At 34.9% G+C, this 22477-nt stretch overlaps 1 protein-coding gene across 7 annotated transcripts in view; it reads right to left on the bottom strand.

Moving 5' to 3' along the window:
• FAM135A (family with sequence similarity 135 member A) overlaps positions 1-22477 on the bottom strand; it is an 83641-nt gene that overhangs the window by 30613 nt on the left and 30551 nt on the right. For 4 of the 7 annotated variants that reach the window (XM_084890382.1, XM_084890381.1, XM_084890385.1 and 1 more), the window contains 5 exons: positions 21661-21787; positions 19730-19883; positions 14467-14544; positions 10802-10851; positions 8497-8652 (listed from right to left, as the gene is read on the bottom strand). In XM_084890382.1, coding sequence (XP_084746508.1) covers positions 8497-8652; positions 10802-10851; positions 14467-14544; positions 19730-19883; positions 21661-21787 — 565 coding nt within the window. Of the gene's footprint in view, positions 1-8496; positions 8653-10801; positions 10852-14466; positions 14545-19729; positions 19884-21660; positions 21788-22477 lie in introns of those variants that run through there. The other 3 variants (XM_084890383.1, XM_084890386.1, XM_084890387.1) reach the window with 2 other exon arrangements.

Genomic DNA, 22477 nt, shown 5'->3' with positions numbered 1-22477 from the left:
TATAGAAGATGATTGTTGTTATTCCCCCAAATATATATCTTGGTATGTTACAGAAACAAGTACTTGGGTATTGGTTGAATCTTCCATTATATTTGTATTTTGATCCTTACATTTTTAATTATGGAAGAAAAGGCTCTGTCAGCTATTGGAGTAATATAAAGCAACAGTAAGGAAATGGAAAAATGTTTTGCTTGGCAGGTACATGAAGGAGAAATGATTTTATATCTTGAAATTATATTACATCTAAGTTTCTTTTCTAAAGGGAAACATAATTTACGATTCTTTGGTGTTAAACATATATTGAATTGGTGACATATTTTACTTGTTATCAAGATGTGGCCAGTTGAATTTCTGACTTATTACACTTGTTTCCCTAAGCTGATGAGATTAGGTCTTCAGAGGAACAAGACAGTGAGAGAAGTAGGGAGAGGAAGATATGAGGAATCTATGAGGATGCAACTTGTGCCTTTACTTTCAAATGTCCATTTGCCTCTTTATCCTCTCTAACACTAAAGATGAGGAGAAATATCTGTCTGCTTGTCTATCTATTAAGAGATGTTTCCCCTGACGGCTATAAAATATGAAGAAATGCAGCCTGAAGTCATCTGGATTCCTGTAGTTGCAGCTGGGCCTGTAAAACTAGCTAGTTGCTTTTCCTTCTCTACCTTCTCTGATTCCTACAATAACTATCATTTCTTGATAGCATTCTACCTACCAGGCTCTGGGCTAAAAAGGCACATTATTGTCTCCCTCTTCTCCCCTCCACTCCCCTCCTCCCTCTCTCTCTCTCTCTCTCTCTTGATAATCCTCACCCAAAGTTATTTTTTCCATTAATTTTTAGAGAGAAGGGAGGGAAGGAGGTAGACACACACACACACACACACACACACACACACACACACACACACAGACTGGGTGCCGGGAATGGAACCTGCAACTGGAATTGAACCCATGACACTCTGGTGACAGGTTGGCACTCTCACCATTGAGAAACCCAGCCATGGCTCAATTCTTTCATTTAAACCATATAGAAACCCAATGAGTGAGGAAGTGGGCACAAAGAGATTATGTACCTGGCTAAGATAACATACCCAGCAAGTGATAAAATTGGATTCAAGTACAAACTTGAGAAATTCTAAATCTTGTGCTCCAAATCGCTTACTTCGTCCCTTCTATATAAGACTTCATTACCAGAAAGTCTTTTCTCTCCTCTATGCTACCATACAAAATTTTCTTTCTAAATTTTCTCCTGTCAATATTTTCATGCTGTGGCAATGTGTAATGAAAAAGCCTATTAACTGTATTGTGTAGGCATAATTAAGGTATGACTGCCACTTGATGGGGCAAAAGACATGCATAGAAACAATGTTAAAATTATAAATTCAAACTTAGGATATCAGTAATATATTTTATTAGGGGCCCAGTACACAAATTCGTGCACCTTGAAAGAACTGTGGGCTGCAATAGGCACAGGTGAGGGTCTTGGTCCGTCCTCCGTGCCCCAGCCTGGCCCCTACCGCCACAGCCTCCCTGCCTCCCCTACCCTCCCCGCGTCTCCTGTCTGTTGGCAGCCCTGCTCTGCTGCCGCCGCTCACACGTAGACGGCAGTGGCCCCGTTGTACCTGCTGCTTCCCCCATTGCCCCCCAGAAGCAGGGGGCGGTGGAAAAGCCCTCAGGGGCGGTGGGGGCTGGCAGCCACCCGTACATCCACTGACAGCACCAAGTGATCAGGACCGGCACTGGGTGCAAATGTTGGCTCCAGTGCTGGCAATGAGTGTGAGTGGGGCCGGCACCAGCAGTAGGTGTGAGTGCCAGGTGGGACTGTGGTGTGTGCAAGCAAAATATTTTCAGTAACCACCAGAGGCTTGCCCCAGTGACAGCGACTGGTGTCCTACCTTGGTTTGGCGCTCCTGCTCACCTGCTCCACCATCCTGCCACCCACCATGTTCTGCATGTGCCCCCCGGTGGTCAGCATGTCATAGTGACTAGTTGTATGTTCTGTGGTTAGGTCTATTTGCATATTAGGGTTTTTGTTTTTAAAAAAATATATTTTATTGATTTTTTACAGAGAGGAAGAGAGAGGGATAGAGAGCTAGAAACATCGATGAGAGAGAATAATCTATCAGCTGCCTCCTGCTCACTCCCCACTAGGGATGTGCCCACAACCAATGTACATGCCCTTGGCCGGAATCGAACCTGGGACCTTTCAGTCCACAGGCAGATGCTCTATCTACTGAGCCAAACCGGTTTCGGTACATATTAGGGTTTTATATATATAGATAGGAAAGGAGGCATGTCACTTGGGCAGCTTCACTGAAAGCTGCAATTTCACACTCCTGAGGGAACAACTAGCCCATTCTGTGCAGATAACTGGGGGAAGGAGTCCAACAAAAGAGAGACAGATGCATGCCCAGTGAAGTTAGGGTGACATAGGGAAGGTACTTGCCCATCAGTCAAACCTGGGGACAGAGATCACTGACCAGAGTGGTGGAGCCAATACAAGCTCATGAATATTTGGGAATACATAATCCTAGACAAAGGAATTTGTATGGTGTAAAAATGTGTTCCAGCTTCATATATATGTGTGTGTGTGTGTGTGTGTGTGTGTGTTCCAGCTTCATATATATATATGTGTGTGTGTGTGTGTGTGTGTCCAGCTTCATATATATATATATATATATATATATATATATATTTTTTTTTTTTTAATGTAGCTGTCCAATTTTCCCCAACACCATTTATTAAATAGACTGTCCTTACCCCACTGTATATTCCTATCTTTTGTCAATATTAATTGACAATAAATGCATGGATTTATTTCTGGGCTATTTTGTTCCATTGATCTATGTCTGTTTTTATGCCAGCACTATGTTGTTTTTATTACTATAGCCTTGTAGTATACCAGGTAGTGTGACACCTCCAACTTTGTTCTTCTTTCTTAAGATTGCCGGGGCTATTTGGGGTCTTTTGTGATTCCATATAAATTTTTAAAATATTTGTTCTAGTTCTGTGAGATATGCCATTGTTATTTTAATAGAAATTGTGTTGAATCTATAGATTGCCTTAAGTAGTATGGACATTTTAATTATGTTAATTCTTCCTATCACTGAACACGGCATAGGCTTCCACATATTTGTATTTTCCTAAATTTCATTTTTTTAGTAACCTATAACTTTCCAAGTATAATTTATTCATAGGTACATTACTAGTTTTTTTTCAATTGTAAATGAGATTGTTTTCTTAGTTTTTCTTTCTGATAGCTCATTATTGGTCTACAAAAAGGCCATCAATTTCTGAATATTTTGTATCCTACTTTACTGAGTTCATTTATCAGTTCTAGTAGTTTTTTTGTTAAGTGTTTAGAGTTTTCTATATGCATCCTTTCATCCGCAAATAATGACAGTTTTGCTTCCACCTTTCCAATCTGGATGCCTTTTATTTCTTCTTCTTGTCTCATTGATTGTCTGGATAAAATTTCTAGAATTATGTTAAATAAGAATGGTTAAAGTGGTTATCCCTGTATTATTCTTGATCTTAAGGGAAACGCTTTCAGATTTTGTCCATTGTTTGTGATGCTGGCTGTGGGTTTGTCAGATAAGGCCTTTATTATGTTGACATATATTCCATTTATTATGACTTTGCTGAGAGTTTTTATCATAAACGGGTCATGGATTTTATCAAATGCTTTTTCTGCATCTATTGATATGATCATGTGATTTTTATCTTTCATTTTGTTTATATGATATATCATGTTTACTGATTTACAAATATTGTACTAACCTTGCATCCCTAGAATAAATCCCACTTGATCACAGTGTATGATCTTTTTAATCAGGTATGCGAATATTTTGTTGAGCATTTTAGCAGCAAGGTAATTTTTCAAGTGGGAATTAAATCTCAACTTACATAAGTATTTGTTCCAATACTGATTAAAAACACCAAAACTTATTCCCTTTAATTTATTTCACCAGTTAATTTGTTAAACAGAAGAAGCAGATATTAGATTTTTATGCCTGGTTTTTGAAACGTTCCCAATAATTCAAGAAGCTTGCATTGGAGTTTATAAATGTTAGATCTCTTGAATGCAAAGTTTTTGTGCTAAGCCTCTGAGGACTATGAATTTTTAAATATCTAATATATACTGATATCAGACATGAGAATCTACTGTAAAATAAATACATTAATTAATTTAGATTTAAAAAACATTTTCTTCTCCATTGCCATACGGATTTATCTCAAACATTTAATAAATTAGTGATTTCAAGAAAACTGGAGTCCTGTGAGGACATAGTGAGAAGACAAAAATCTATGAACCAGGAAGTGGGCTCTCGTCAGACATGAAATCTGCCAGTACTGGGAACTTCACAGCCTCCAGAATGGTGAGAAATAAATATTTGTTGTTAAAGCTATTAAGTCTATGGTTTTTTTTGTTATAGCAGCCTGAGCAGACTAAGACAGAGAGATGAATGTGGCTGATACCTTCCTTCTACCCTTTACTCTCTTGAAAGCTGATGTCTAGAGTCCTGGCAACTATTTTTAATTTTAAATTGATTTCAGGAAAAGAGGAAAAGAGAGGGAAAAATCAGTGTCAGATAGAAACATCAATTGTTTTTTTTTGTGTTTTTTTAAAAATATATTTTATTGATTTTTTACAGAGAGGAGGAGAGAGGGATAGAGAGCTAGAAACGTCGATGAGATAGAAACATTGACCAGCTGCCTCTTGCACACCCCCTACCGGGGATGTGCCCGCAACCAATGTACATGCCCTTGACAGGAATTGAACCTGGGACCTTTCAGTCCGGAGACCGACGCTCTATCACTGAGCCAAACTGGTTTCAGCTAGAAGCATCAATTGTTGTGTCCTGTATGCACCCTGACCAGAGATCGAACCTGCAACCTTGGTTATGTGCCTTGATTGGGAATAGAGCCCATGGCCTTTCAGTGTATGATAGGATGCTCCAACTGAGCCACACCAGCCAGGGCCAGGAAAGTATTTTTTAACTTTGAATTATGCACAGAGTATTGGCCTAGACTTTAATGACAATACTCCTTACATCCAAAATTGTTGTGTGAAAAAAAAACACCTTATTTGAGTCACTGTTGGTTAAGTGTTCTATAATGTGCAGCTCAAATAGTAGACAACTACTAGAGATAGTATCCTACATAATAAGAGAGTAATATGCAAATTAACCATCACTCTGCTATACCCACAAACCATGCCCACCCGCCAATCAGAGCAAATATACAAATAAACCTAACCAAGATGTCTACAGCCACAGAGAGCAGGAGGGAGGCTTGGGTTTCCCGGGCAATGGAGGAAGCCAAGCTTTCCACCTGCCCTAGCCGGCCTAAGCCTCCACTCAAGGCTACAAAGTTTCAATTATAGAAGGTAAACAAATCCAAACAGAAATGGCAGCAGCCACGGAGATGGAAAGAGTGGGAGGTTAGGGATGCCCTCGGCAATGGAAGAAGCAAAGCTTTCCGCACACCCTAGCCTGTCCAGGCCTCTGCCTAAGGCTATAAAGTTTCAATTGTAGAAGGTAAATAAATTAGAGATACCAGGGCCTCCACTTGGGTTGCCAGGGGGCATGGTTGGCCTACAAACCACCGCAGGCCCCTCTCTCAGGCCGCCTCACATCCCAAGGGAACCCCCACCCTGATCTGGGACACCCTTCAGGGCAAACCACCTGGCCCCCACCTATGCACCAGGCCTTTATCCTATCCAATAAAAGAATAATATGTAGATTGACCATCACCCCAAAACACAATATGGCTGCCCTCATGTGGTCAAAGATCCTGCCCTATGTGGACACAAGATGGCCACCACAAGATGGCCAGCAAGGGAGGGCAGTTGAGAGGGACCAGGCCTGCGAGGAAGGGCAGTTGGAGACAATCAATCCTGCAGGGGAGAGCAGTCAGGGGTGACCAGGCCAGAATAGGAGGGAAGTTGGGGGCAAACAGGCTGGCAGGGGAGCAGTTAGACATCAATCAGTCTGGCTTGGGAGTGATTAGGGGGTGATCAGGCTGGCAGGCAGAAGCAGTTAGGGGCAATCAGGAAGGAAGACAGGTGAGCAGTTAGGGCCAGCAGTCATGTATTGTGAGAGGGATATCCGACTGAGAGGGATATCCTGGTGGGATCAGGTCTAAAAGGTCAGTCGGACATCCCTCGAGGTGTTCCAGATTGGAGAGCGTTCAGGGTGGGCTGAGAGACACTCCCCCACCTCCCCCGTGCATGAATTTCGTTTACCGGACCTCTAGTAATTCTATATGAAGCAATAATTTAAAAATACAAATTATGAATTAAACTGATTTCCTGCCTACATTATTTCAATATTTTCAACAGATATTTGCAAGAGTTGATGCCTTGTAAGAAAAAATATAAAGTATCACTAGATCTTACTTAAAGACTTAACTATGAAGACCCTACTTCCATAATATAGATGATAATAATTTTCAGAGTTATTGGAGGACAAATACTAAAAGGATTCACAGAATTAAAATAAAGGATTCACAGAATTGTATTTTTATTTACAGTATCAAGAAATACTGTATTCTTGCCATTGTTAGATAGAGAATGAAACAAAATTTCTTTGAGTGTGCTTTTAAAAACTGATTTCAAGTTTTAAAAGCTCTTCATCCCAAGATTATACTAATCATTTGACTGGATATTTAAAAAAATATATATATTTTTATTGATTTCAGAGAGGAAGGGAAAGAGGGAGAGAGAGACAGAAACATCAATGATATGAGAAAATAATTGATTGGCTGTCTCCTGTACGTCCCCTACTGGGGATTAACCCAAAACCTGGGCATGTATCCTTGACTGGAATCAAACCTGGGACCCTTCAGTCCGAAGGCCGACACTTTATTTGCTGAGTCAAACCGGCTAAGGCTGGAATTTTTCATTTTTATAGTTTTATTGTGTATTTTTGTTAACCATTTTAATTTGGCCAGAATTAATTTTTAATAGTGTGATGGTGTGAGAGAGAGATCAAACTTTCTTATTTTAACACAGTGTTCCCAACTATATATTGGGTTATTTATCCTCTCTTCATTTATTTCAGCTGCCACCATTCATCACTCAATGGTGATGTACATGTGTATATGTATACAGGATTGGGCAAAAATAGGTTTATAGTTATGAATATGGAAAACAAAGTTTATCTTGCACTATTTTTACTAGAGGCCCAGTGCATGAATTTGTGCACTAGTGGTGTCCCTTGGCCTGGCCTGCAGGATTGGGCTGAAACCAGCTCTCAGAAATCCCTCAAGGGGTCCCAAATTGCAAGAAGGCACAGGGCAAAGGGACCCCACCAGTGCATGATCGGAGCCAGGGAGGAATGTGGGAGGTTGGCGAGCTAGGGAAGGACTGTGGGAGGGCTTCAGAGCATGTCCAGCCCATCTTGCTCAAGTCTCAATTGGTTGAAACCCAGCAGCAAGCTAACCTACCAGATGGAGCATCTGCCCCCTGGTAGTCAGTGCACATCATAGTGACTGGTCAACAGGTCGACTGTCTACTCCCTGGTGGTCAGTGCACGTCATAGCAAGCAGTTGATTGGTTTTAAGCATATCATTAGCATATTACTCTTTGATTGAGAATCCTTAGCATATCATTAGCATATTATGCTTTGATTGGTTGAATGACAGACTGGATGACTGGACATTTAGCGTATTAGGCTTTTATTATATAGGATTAATTTTATTATTTTTCATATGAATAACTATAAACCTACTTTTGTCCCACACTGTATGTCTTGCCAAATTTGGAATGTTTTCAGTCATTATTTCTTTGAATATTTTTCAGCTCATCATTCTTTCTCTTCTACTGAGGATATAGTAGTATTTGTCTCACAAGTCCATGAGACTGTTTTTTCTTTTTTTTTTCTCCCTCAGTCTTTTTTCTCTCTGCTGTGCAGACTAAGTAAAATCTATTGGTCAGAATTCAGCTTTCTGGTTTTATCCTCTGTCATTTTTACTCTGCTATTGAGCCCATCTAGTAAGTTCTTATTTCAGTTATATTTTTAGTTTTATAGTTTACAATTTTTAACAAGAAATTGGTGTCTTTTTAAAAAATATATATATTTTTAATTGAGCAAGGGAGGAGAAAGAGAGAAAAATATCAATGATGAGAGAGAATCATTGATTGGCTACCTCCTGCAACCCTTTTAGGGGATTAAACTCGAAACACACCCCCCCCCACACACACACACACAAAAGAAAACTGTACCAGTTTTATACAACAATTTTCCTCAATTAAAAAAGTTATATCATTTAAAAATTTTGCCAAAAATAAATAAATAAAAACCCTGTTGAATATTTTTGTGTGTTTTTTTTCTATTATTACCTTTAGAAATCAGAGACAATAACAAAATAAATGTCTCTTTTCTGATTTATCAACATATGAAGTAAAAATCAGGCTTTTCACTCATAAGAAATTTCTGAAGATAAATGTTAATACTTATTAAAATGCTCTAATACCACTTTTCTTTAACTTACCCTCAAAGTATGGTTTTCTTGTGCTAATAAATGATGTAGTTCTTCATGTAGTGTTATAACTTCCAGAAATTGTCCCCATAAAGCCATTAGAAGTGAACAAAGTTGTGCAAGATTCATATTTATATGTTCTGCCAGTTCATCAGGGTTTTCTATTTTCTGAAATGACAAAAAAAAAACAAAAAACCCTTAACTGTTCTCTGAGACTTATTATAACACACCTAAAAATAATACATTATTGAGAATATTAATACAAAGGCACATTTTTAGTTTTAAAAAGAAATATGTGTGTATGTGTAGAAAGAAAACTGACCTGTGGTTTTTTTCTATTTGATAATTACTATAGCAATTTTCAACAACTTAACAAATATTTTAATATCTGAGGTATCTTATAACTGCAATAATGTCAAATCCAGTACAAAATTATAAATCAGGATTCTATAGAGCATGATCAACTTCAAATGCTAAAAACTTGGAATTTTAAATACAATATACAAATCATACTGAAAGTTAGAAAATTTTTGAAAGATGAAATCTTAATTTTTTCCCCCCCTCCAATCAGCGAATGTAAAGAACTTAAAAAGATCTGTAACTTCTCATAAAGGACTATCTATAGTACTGCTTTTGCATCACTCCTGTTTCTTACATTTCATTTTGCTGATGATAATTCTTTTACACAGTTGTCAAACACTTTTTCTCTTTATAATATTCATCTACTGTTTATTGAACACATTTTAAATGTTAGGGCCTAACATTCTACAGATACAAAGATTAATATGAGAAGCTCACAGTCTAGTGAGGAAAAAGTGGTGGGTAAACAATTATGCTATTATGAGTGTTCTAACAGTGGTATTAAATTATTCCATTTATTTAAATATTCACCTAAACTGATGATAAGAGTTCTAGGTTATACTATGGAAGTAGATTCTATTTATTTAAATATTCACCTAAAGTTAGGAGTTCTAGGTTATACTATGGAACTAGATTATACAGAATCTTATAAAAAAGCATTTGGTTTTCTTGAATGATAAAATAAGGATTTTTGAATAAAGTATAAAGTGTATGTGTATGTATGTGTGTGTGTGTGTGTGTGTGTGTTTGTATATATATATATATATCACCAAGGATGACTGCTTCTCTTTTGGACAAGCATTTTGATTATGAGGACAGGTATTTCTTTATTTCACCATGACGGTAGTCAGTTTTCAGGAAGATAATTTCTTACTGCAAAAATTTTGTATTCAATTACTAGTAATACTAGGACACCTACTCTAAATATATGGATAGATGCTGATTTCATTTCCCTATCCTAAAGAAGGCAGAAGTAGTATATCGAGTTTGAAGTTGAAAAGTCACTCCCATGGTACTATCTTAATACCACGGACAGCTAAATTTATATCTCTGAATCACATCTCTTTTGACCTATTACCTACTGGATGACTATACCTGGACGTGAAAATAAAGTTGTTCAAGTTCAAATTGTGCCAAATTATACTAATTATATCTCCATACCTTGTAATTATTAATTTTATTTCTCAGGGATCATAGCACCACAGTTCTGAGAGAGGACTTTAGTATGTTCATTTTGGGAAAGCAACTCTTAAAGTATAAATAAGCTACACTTCTTCTGGTTTATATAAATCTTTATATAAGTCTTAAAATGTTAATAATAAATTACTTTTATGTTAAAAAGAAAATTAGTATTAAGTTTGAGAAGGTATTTTATACTTATTAATGTAGGAATAAGATCTTACATTTGTGTTTTTTAAAATAGCCTTGATTATCATATCTTACATGGAATATACACTATTTAAAAACATGCATTGAGTTTGTTTGATTACAAAGATTTTTTTAGTGCCATTTTTACTGAATATCACAATATGAACATTTTCCTACATCATCAAACATTTGTTGAAAGTGCCATTTTAAAGTTGTACAAAAATTCGACCTATTGAAATAAAACAAATTTTCATTTCTGAATATCATTTTATAAAAATATGCTAGTTTAAGTGATGCTTTAAAAACTTGTCTAGAAGTTCTTTGAGTAAACTAATTGAAAAAAAAGCACACTTTTGATCAGTTGACTGCTATTTCACTTATATGCAGAATAACACACATTTTAAAGATAATTTTAACTTCACGCTCCAGTCAAATGTCTTTTGACTGTGCTTCTACTATAATCAACAATTTTGTTTTTGCATTTTAGGAAAGATAATTAATTACTAAGTTTTCTTAGACACAACTTTTAGAATAAAAAACACAATCCACTCAAATGACTTGATCATATGAATTTTAAAAATCCAAGTACCTTAACTTCTTCACATAGTTCAGTAAGCCGAGCTTCTACATCCATATCCTCTGAAAGGATTAAAGAGCAATTAGAGAAAGTATTTCAACGTTTTACCTGAAAACTATTTTTGAAATCATATAAATTAAATTACCTTTTAAAAAACAGAAATATTTTGACTATATTCAATGAATTACATTTCAACATAATGTATATTCATAAATACATTAATCATGTGGGCAATGTGATAATCATTAAATTCTATGCTCTATTAAATAGAGTGCTTCAGTTCCCATAAGAGGCTAACACAGTCAAGGAAATATTGCCTATTTACCTAAAATAACATGTACTGTAACATCACAGAAAAGACAAAACATATAATTAGGTTTTATTGTATTCCACATATTAAAAATTTCACTAAAGCTTAGTAGTCTGTCTTTTATTGCTTAAAGAGAGTTTAATTGATCCTTCTCACACAAAGGCAAGAATACTTTCTTTAAAATCCTGAATTCACTCATCAACTTACTATCTCATAAGGCATACTGAATGTTTACTACTTAATAAAAAGAATGATAAACATTTAATTTGATAAAATAAGCAGTTACAATTATACAGTAAATACAACCAAACTATGCTGTGAACGACAGATGTTCTACTGGTAACTAAAACTAGTAGAACACATATGTTTTGTAATTGACAAAATATATAAATAAAATTATATTTAGTTATTAAAATACACCAAGAAATAGATTACAAATTTGGTCAACCCACTGATAACTAAAGAAATCTGGTAAAATTTCACAAATTATTTCATTGTTAGATAAATCAGCAGCTTCTACTATTAAGTTTTCCAAAATTGAAAAGAAATCAGCAGCAGACCCTGTTTTAAAATCATAACTTTCATATGCCAATACTGTTTTCACATTACTCATGATCTTTTCATGTGATAGAAAAAGTTTTAGTAGTTACATATCCTAGAAATTTTTTAAAAATGAAAAATTTTTAAGTTTGAGTTTTGATACTTTTTAAAATCTTTACATAAAGGATCCAAATGCATAAACTGGTACATTTATATTATGGCTAGTGAAAGCTACTTCAATGTAACCAATATCTTAAAGAATGTTTAAAAGCAAAACTTAACCTCAAAATCTTTTGAGTTCAAATGACTTCAAAATCATATAGGACTGTTATCTGAGTTTAAAATTCTACTTCAATTAATTTTTCTTCTTAACATTATACATACACACACACACACACACACACACACACACACACACACAATTTTATAGAAATGTATAAATGTGATATATTATCTTACATAAAATAATTTTAGCTCCTCCTGCTAATCCTAGGTTAGCACCTTGAACATATTTTTCAAACATACATACATATACATATATTAAGTTTTGGAGTTGCTGTTTTACAAAAATGGGGTATTTTACACATTTTCAGCAATTTGCCTTTTTCTTTCTCTCAGCACTCCATGAAAATCTGGAGCCCTAAAACATTTTCTAAAATGGATGCATAATATTCCTTTGTGTGAGTACCACATAATTTCTTCTATACTCCACTTTGCCAGATGATGAACATTTATTTTGAGTGTTTTAACACTAAGAACAATATAACAATAAACATGCTTATACATATATCTTTACATACTAGTACTCTTATTTCTGTTATATAGGTTAACTAAAGTGGGATTGTTAGGTCAAAGGGTAAAGTCTATTTTCTAAATCCATCCATTCATTCATCTATTCTGTTATTCAACAGATATTTGTAACATAGCACAGAAAATGCCAATATAATGTTAGCATTTATGAATCAAAGATATCTTAATAGAAGTATTATTTAATAAAAGTATTAATAAAAATTATAATTTAATTCATTACAGTTCAGTTTTAAATCAAGTCTTTTCCCACACAACTAAAAACTGCGCCCTTCTTTATATAGGCCTTATTACATAAGTAGCATTCTGTAAAATTATTTAAAATGTAAATTGACAGGCTTACAAGTTTATATGAAAATTTTATATATATATATATATATATATATATATATATATATATATATATGTTTTCTAGTACAACTGCTTATTCTTTTTTTTAAAGATTTTTATTAATGGTATTGGGGGAGAAGTATATTTTTATTGCTAGAAAGAACACTAACACATTTCAAACAATCAAAGCATAATATGATAATGATATGCTAAGGCTACTCAACCACTCGCTATGACATGCACTGACCACCAGGGTTTAGACAGTTGACTTGCCAACCAGTCACTATGATGTGCACTGACCACCAGGAGGCAGATGCTCCAACTGGTAAGTTAGCTTGCTGCTGGAGTCCAGCCAATCAGGACTGAGCGAGATGGGCCCTGGAGACCTCTTGTGGTCCTTCCCCGGCTGACCAACCTCCCCTGTCTCTTCCCGGCCCTGATCATGCACTGGTAGGGTCCCTCAGCCTGGCTTGTGTCCTCTTGCAATTCAGGACTACTTGAGGGATGTCAGAGAGCTGGTTTCAGCCCAATCCTTCAGGCCAGGCTGAGGGACCCCACTAGTGCACAAGTTCATGCACTGAGCCTCTAGTGAGAATATAAAATTGTATTCCAAAGTAGTGATTATAACAAACCTTCAACTTTGTTTTTTCTTCCTGATAAGAAAATAATTTTCTCTCTTAAGTTTTTTTTTATTAAATTGTATTTATTAAGCTTTTTTAATATAACATTTAATATTCATAAATTGAGGTAAATTTCAAAATTTTTACATTTCTTAAGTGACCTGCTATTTAATTTAATTTAAATATGAAAGAAAAAGAATGATTTATAAACATATTACCCCCCTCCGTAGTTCTCTCTTAAGTTTTAATGAAAACTGACCCAACTTAAGTATTCTGAGCTAGTTTTCATCTGAGAAATGTTAAGGAAGATTTTGGCTCATTAATTTCCTTTTGTTTATAATCCTAAAAACTAGGAAACATGGTGATTTTATTTTATTTTTTTATTACTACAGTCTTTCATAACTTTTTAGAAATGTAATTGGGATGGTCTATCCAGCTCAAAGTAAAAACTTTCAATATACTTGTAAAAAAGATAGTAAATTAAATTCTAGTTAATAACAAACTAAAATATATAATAAAATATATCAATAAATTAAGGAGATTAAAATATTTCCTTTACAACATGTAACATACTAGATGGTACTGATACTACTTAACTTTTAAAATTTAGAATAAAAAATAAAAGCAAAATGATATAAAAAGCAAAACCAAATAATAAAGATGTTTCTCTTCTTTATTTCTGTAATGCATGAAACTAACTTCAGTTTTTAAACCACATTTCATTATCATCAGTCATACCTAAAGATAAATTGAAGGCAATATAATTAAATCAACAAATTCTGGCAATAAATATGATTTCCAAAACGTGCTGTTTGTGGGATTCTAGAAGAAAATGGAAAGAGCCAAAGAAATCTTTGCATTTATCATTTCTAGTTTTAAATAAAAACTTCAATATTACAAATTAAGAAATTAACCAAAGCTTATCTACAAATCAAATTCTAAAAGTTCTTAAGTAACGGTGGTAGAAACACACTATATAAATACATATTTATAAAATTTTGACACTAATTTAGAGCAAAATTTAGTACTAATTAAAAGGGATTATTTACTTAACCTATTTATAAACATACCTAGACAGGTGTCTTTCTGGGATCGTGGCTGTTTTCTTCTGAGGAGGCGCTCATAAAGGACCTGCATGTTGGCTTTGGCTAGTTATAAGGATTGCACACAGCACTAGTTACTATACTCCTTTTACAACAAAATTTATTAGAATTTCCAAAGTTGCTATTAATAGATTTAGCATTGATCTGATAATGCAATTAGATTAGAATTCTGAAGCAGAATCTTTGAGTTAGTTAATTAGCTTATTAGAGTTACAAATGATGTACATTCAAGTTTATATTACTATGTTCTCTTTCCTATTTAAATGTAAGCGCCACTCAACATTTCATAATCGATATTTTCATGTTTTAATTTTTTAGACTCAGAATTTTAGAGATGGCAGTGATCTCAAAGATCAGCTAAGTCAAACCCTTGCTTTTACAAGTGTGGATATTGGAGCCCAGACCAACACTTGCCAAAGCCTAGATTCCAGAACTTGTGACTCCCATTTTAGTAAGAGTTCTTGGCACCAAACCAATATTTAACTATATGCCATCAAAAAAATGTACATCATTCATCTAGGAGAAAATAAAAAGGCAAAAGCAGAAAGGAATTCAAGGCACATTTTAAAAGGCAAAGCAGAGTTTAGATACATTTTCAAAGCATGGTGGAGTTAAAGACTTCTACATATATTTATTTGAAAACTCAAGAAAAATGCTAAATAGTAGAAGGAAATAAAATAAATCTTTTAATCAAGAATTACTTTAAGTCCACTTATTAAAACTGGTGAATATGATGAGGTTCAGACAACAGTGTTTTAAGGATGTATTATCTAGTGCCTATAATTTAATTTTGGTAGAATAAAAATAAACAACATTAATATTAATAGCTAAGAATATGCAGTTTATTTGGAATAGTTGATAGTATTTTAGAGGTTCTCCTAGAAGATGCATTCAAGAATAAAATAATAAACTAAGTCAAAATAAATAGAAAATATAAATAGTAATGAAAAGTTTAAGAATAATACAAAGTATTACCAATACATATTTATTGAAGAGGAGTCTTGATTTTAAAAATCCCTAGGAAACTGCTATAAGCTATGTATTGATGCCTATAAACTTTTCAAGTAACAACAAAAACTATATTATGCTGTTTTATTTATTCAATCATTCACTCATTCAATAAATATATTTGAGTAAATAGATGAATAAGGTAGTAATAATTTTATTCTATTACTATTATTTACTTATTAAAATTAAAGTTTGGGTTTGCTTTAGAACTTTTTTTTTTTTAAATATATTTTATTGACTTTTTACAGAGAGGAAGGGAGAGAGAGATAAAGAGCTAGAAACATCGATGAGAGAGAAATATCGACCAGCTGCCTCTTGCACACCCCCTACCGGGGATGTGCCCGCAACCAATGTACATGCCCTTGACCGGAATCGAACCTAGGACCCTTCAGTCCGCAGACCGACGCTCTACCACTGAGCCAAACCGGCTTCAGCAGAACTTTATTTTTTGATATAATATTAACCATATAATTTAAAATAAAGTTGAAATTAAGTAAATATAAAAGCTCTTTTAATTATGAAATTTTCTACATTGCATCTAGAAGCCCAAAGCAACATATAGGATAAAAAAAGCAATTCTTACCTGAGAGAAACTTAAAGGCCTTGTAAATAAATGATCACACTGAAGTTAGAGTAATAAATTAGCAAAAAAGTGCTAATATTGTCTAACATATTTAAAATAAATCTTTGCCTTTGAAAAGAGATGCCTGATTTCTTTAAACATCACTTTCTTTTAGAGGAAGATTTTAAGTTAAAATGTAGTTCATGTGTTATTTCATTCACAAATAATAATCTATTTGAAAATTAAATGCTCATAGACTTCTTCCTTATACAAGCATATATAGGCCCATCTCGTATGTAACTCTCTACATCACATGTGTCAAACACAAGGCCCGCGGGCCAAATCCAGCCTGCCAGGCCTTGCAATGTGGCCCGCACCGCGCTGTCATCACTGCACTCCGCTGTCAGTTTATGACATTGTCAGTTTATGACTGTTCAGTAAACCATTCGGCCCGTGATTTAGGCTGGATTTTAGATTTTGGCCCCTTCTCTGATTGAGTTCGACACCCCTACTCTACATTAAAACCACAAGAAGCCCCGTCTTGCGGGAGAGCTTCTCTCATTCATCCCTATACTGAACTGATTACTTATTAAGGGAAGGGGAGAAGTCAAAGCTATTTAAAGACAGAGACCCTATTCTTTCCTCAGCATCTGACACATTAGGTACTCATAAAAAGCCCAAGGTAATTATACCATTAAGAAATCTTACTCCTAGAGCTGCCTTATACCCTCTATCTTTTGGATGTCTTCATCTTTCCTGCCAAACTCATGCACCATATTTGGTTCCCTTTAATTTCCCCTACTCCTTTAGAATGAAATTCGCTTTGCTAGTAAGTAACAGAAATGGCTCCAAACATGTACTCTTTAGCACTACAAGATAAGGCCTCCATAAATTCTACATCAAAACTATTAACAAATTTTTTTGTATAAGTAGTATTACACACGGCTTCTAAGTTTCACACCACTACTTTTTATAACACTACTTTTCAGGTATGTGGTACTGTCTTTCACTAATATTGTGGTTTAATAATTTTGTGGTCTGGTCATTAAATCTAAATTAACCAAAATTTATTATATAACTAGAGGCCTGGTGCACGAAATTTGTGCCTGGGGGGGAGGGTGTGTTTGTGTGTCCCTCAGTCCAGCCTGCACCCTCTCCAATCTGGGACCCCTCGAGGGATGCCCGACTGCCCATTTAGGCCCAATCATGATAGAATCGGGCATAAATGGGCAGCTGTACATCCCTCTCACAGTCCAGAACTGCTGGCTCCCAAATGCTCGCCTGCCTGCCTTCCTGATTGCCCCTAACCGCTTCTGGCTGCCAGTCTGATCACCCCCTAACCATTCCTCTGCCAGCCTGATCACCCCTAACTTCCCTCCCTGCAGGCTTGATCACCCCCAACTGCCCTCCCTTGCAGGCCTGGTCCCTCCCAATTGCCCTCCCCTGCTGGCCATCTTGTGTCCACATGGGGACAGCCACTTTGTGTGTTGGGGTGATGGTCAATTTGCATATTATTCTTTTTCCCCCCCTTTTTTATTAGATAGGATTCTCCTAAGAAAATGTCTGAGTTCCAAAGAACCAAGTTAAAAAATATATGCACCATAATTTTTCCATCAATTGAGGAAAAGTGATAGCCTAAATTCATCAATCCTACAAACAATCCTTTCATTTTAAAAAGTTTGTATTTTAAGCAGGATTTTTTAAGTCTCTTACAGGATTTTCCTAAGGGAAATAGAAAGATTCAAACTATAGGAAATAATAGGAAGGAAAAAGAAAATTTCAGAGGATAGTAATCTAAAGGCTTTCACACTTCCATTTTTATCTTTAGAAAGAACACATGAGCAAAAAAGAACAAACACACATTCCTATTGGTTGTGTTTCATGTATACATTGGGATTTTTGCATCAAATATCCTAAATAGACAATTGATACCTGCTTCTTGGTAAGTTAAAAAAGTTTGAACTGAACTAATGGAATTAATCAAACCCTCTGGAGTAGTTGATGATAGGGAATGGCACAATATCCAGCATTTTCTGACAGCTGAATTTAAGTAAGGTACAAATTATTATACTTTCTTATAGTTCTTTTGCATTCCCAAATAGGCAATTATAAAAATAGGCTAATTAGTCTCAAACCCAAGAACTATTTTCAATAACAGTAACTATTTTTAAATGCATCAATATTGTTAAAAGACTGAGATTCTCGAGTAACAAAAGAAATAAACAAAGAACCCTGAAAAAATTTAAGATTTAAAATGTAACTTCTGATTTATTCAAATGTAAAATAAAAATAATTTACTCGGTTCCCAGGTTCAATTCTGGCCAAGGGCACATGCCCGGGTTGTGGCCTCGATCCCCAATAGGGGGCGTGCAGGAGGTATCCGATCAATGATTCTCTCTCGTCATTGATGTTTCTATCTCTTTCTCTCTCTTCCTCTCTGAAATGAATAACATATATATATATATATATATATATATATATATATATTAAAAATAATTTATTCGGGCTGAAACTGGTTTGGCTCAGTGGTAGAGCGTCGGTCTGCGGACTGAAAGGTTCCAGGTTCGATTCCAGTCAGGGGAATGTACATCGGTTGTGGGCACATCCCCGGTAGGGGGTGTGCAAGAGGCAGCTGGTCGATGTTTCTCTCTCATTGACGTTTCTAGCTCACTATCTTTCTCCCTTCCTCTCTGTAAGAAATCAATAAAATATATTTTTAAAAAATAATTTATTTTGAAGAGATCACTAAAATGTGCTTTTATGATGAGCTATAACTTGATACTTTAAAATAAAAGCTTATTAAAAAACTATCATTGAAAGTCTAAGTAAAAACTTATTTCTGCTAATCCCAATAATTTGTCTTTTGTGAAATTATATATGTACAAGGATTTTGCAAACTATAAAGGACATACAAAGTTAAGGCAGTACGATTTTTTAAAATTTATTTTATTGAGATAGGAAGGGAAGAGGGAAGAGAGAGAGAGAACTATCAGTGATGAGAGAGAATCATTGATTGGCTGCCTTCTGTACACCCCTACTGAGGATTGAGCCTGCAACCTGGGCATGAGCCCTGAGCAGGAATCGAAATGTGACCTCCTGATTCACGGGTAAATGCTCAACCACTGGGCCACACCAGCTGGGCAAAACAATATAATTTTTTTTATCATCTACTGTAACATATATGTAGATATTATTGTTGGATTAAAATTAAAGTTTAATTCTTTTTTGAAATGAAATAAATAAGATCTGAGTTCACTTAAAACCAAATGTATATAAAAATGTCCCAAATACCTATACTCTTCTTCAATTTTTAAATATTTGGAAATATGAGTTTAATTTATGTTCCCATGATTCTATAATTATATTTGCTTTCCAATATACTTTCTGATTATAGTTGAAGTAGATTTTTTAATAAAAGCATATGTTCATATACTATCAAAAGACTCATTTCAAACTTAGCATCAAGAAGTTAGTTCTCAACATCATAAATTGCAGAAAGTAATTACCAAATGTGGAAAAAGATGGAACTGAGAGAAGGAAAAGTGAAGCACTTAACATTACAGTTTTAGTATAGAAAAACTATGTCAAAGCTGATAACTAGTAATAGGAGAATGAAGAAAATTACTTGACTATAAGATAGGTCTGACTACTTTAACATACCTAGTTCTAGTTTCTGACAAGAGGGTATCTCTTCTGTTACCGTGATGAAGTAGCTGTGCAATCCCTTGAAGGCTAGCAGCAAAGTGGCACAAAGTGTATAATGAAAATGATAAGCATGATGTAGGAAGGAGTCTGCAATAATAAAGCTGCAACCCTAAATAAAGAATAGATTTGGGATATAGAGTGTTAGTAACCAAAATATAAAAATGTTACACTTGAAATTTAAGAGAAAAGAAATGAAAAACTTAAGCATTTACTAATTACAGCTTTCCTAAAACATAAGAAATATGGCAATATTTTAAGGAGTTGCTCTTACTACAAGCAATTTAAACATGAAATGCAACTAGCAATTTCAGTGACAGATTTTTAAAACAAGCAGATTATGAGGGTTTTTAAAAAAAACAAAAAACTTTGAGGTTCAAATTACATTTGGACTGAGGGACAGATACTCTACTTTTATAGTATAAGTAGTGTCCTGGTGCACAGATTTGTGCACAATGAAAGAAAATTAATTAGAAGAAATATTTTAATATTGCTATTCGCCCTTTCCCTATAATAGAAGTATCAACCAAATTCACGATTGACAATGACAGATTGAAACATATGCGTGCGATTGGCGCCAGGGAGAGCTTTATATGTATCATATATGCGTGAGTGAACTTAGCCTTTTATATATATATAGAACAAACTTGCTTAATTAGACTTGCTTTCTGATTTATCTAAACTTTTCCCAGCCCAGTGAAGCACCTCAACTTCTCTTTCAGGTAATTGTTAGCAACACAGCAGTAAATACCAACACGAAACAGATTATTATTATAGATCACTCAGGGAGAACAAAGGGTAAAATATTTAACTGTAGCAGTGTTTGACTGTATTCTGCACAGTGAGAAAACCTGAAGTCATTTTCAAGGTTTTCAGTTGGGTCAAGTTTCTAAACTTTCTAAATCTCTGTTTTCCAGCTAATAAAAAGAAAATAGGATCCTACTGAGTCTTCTATCTACCTACTTCAGGAGTTCTGTGAGGATCAAATGAAATGAGGCACATAAACATTTGATTAAAGTTGTGTTCCTGGGCTAAAGAAACTCAAAGGAGACTAGTTGCTAGGGAGAGGAAGCCGGGCGTTGCTATGTGATGTCATTACATGGAGCCCACAGCAACCTTTTCTGGCTGGGCTGTGGGCTGCATTTTGCGCCATGGGGTCTTAGCAGCACTGGCTGTGATTTGATGGGGTACTGCTCCAGGGTGGTGGCAGGGCCTGTGTCCCTCCTGGGGGAAGCCAAGTGTTAGTTTGTTGGTGCCAGGTCCGCAGTGCTGTTTATTTTTAAATGGCCAGTGTGTGTCATGGCAGCTCTTGCATTGAGCATCTGCCCCCAGGTGGTCAGTGCGCGTCATAGCTACTGGTCAGATGGACCCTTAGCCTTTTCCTTTCAGAGGAGTAATGGCTATACTTGTACTACTACAAGTTGGGCCTAACTTTGCCAAATGTTCTTTACAGGCACTTTTGGAATGATTCTAGCAGGTCTGTTAAGAGAGCAAGAGGTGTCAATTACAAGTTTAAAAAGGCAAAGATCTCTATCTATTAAATTTAGTAAAATCTTTAAGTATCCAGTTAAAATTTCAAAATAAACAACTGGAACCAACCAATTTGTTAGAATCATATTTACTGTGTTTCCCCAAAAATAAGACATCCTCCAAAAATAAGACCTAGTGCATGGAAAGATAAGACATTCCCTGAAAATAAGACCTAGTGCAACTTTGGGAGAAAAAATTAATATAAGACACTGTCTTATTTTGGGAAACAGGGTAATTAGGTCTATAAGTTGTTGAGCTCAAAATATTAATATAAAAAAAATCACATTCACAGATAAAACATTAAAGAAACATCTCATTTTAAATAAGAAGGAAGGATCTATAAACATATTAGTTCTTACATCTGGTGATAGCTGTTTTGTGTAGTTAATACCGAAGACCACACTTTCAAGAGTTGGAATCACAGAATCTCTGTTTTGTGCTGGTGCATTTCTATTTAACCAAGTAGTCTTCACAGGGCGAGGAAAGCTGGAGGAATAAGTACATTATGATCACAATAGTCTACTTGAATAATAATTTAAATATTTAAAAAGAAAAGTCTTATAGGAATAGAATAAAAAGCAAAGGTTTTGCAAGTTTATGATTTCTAAAGTATTCCAAAGTAATTTTTCCTTTAGTAATTAGAATTATTATGAAAAGACATAATGAATATATATTTTTTAAAACTGAGATTAGATGCTTGAGATTATTTTTTTTATAACTGGGCTTCAGGGAGCCTCAAAGGATCCCGAAGATAAAACAGTGGGATCCAGAGCAGTTAAATGACAAATGAGGGTCAAGCTTTAATTTGGAAATAACGATCTGTCAGAACTGGTTACCAACTTTATAAAGTTAACACTTACGTAATCAAATATGGATACTACATAGATAAGTTGAGAGCTCCCACATTAAATGTAGGAAAATTACTAAATTTATTTGTGCCTCTATTTCTCGAAAAAAGGTATTTTCTTTCTCTTCACTAAAAGGCTATGAACTATTAAGATATTCTTTATATGTGCTTCAGGGCACCATCTCAACCATATATTATATGAACCACTGTTGCTAGTGTTAACATTACATTTCATATATAAAATTCTATAGAATAAGAAGTCTATCCTGTTTGAAAGTTTAAAAATCATACACAATATTATTTGAGATAAAGTACTGGATAATCATACA

The sequence above is a fragment of the Pipistrellus hanaki genome, assembly GCF_964339955.1.
Source record: "Pipistrellus hanaki genome assembly, chromosome: 7".
NCBI lineage: Eukaryota > Metazoa > Chordata > Mammalia > Chiroptera > Vespertilionidae > Pipistrellus > Pipistrellus hanaki.
This window is presented reverse-complemented; position numbering and strand designations above follow the sequence as displayed.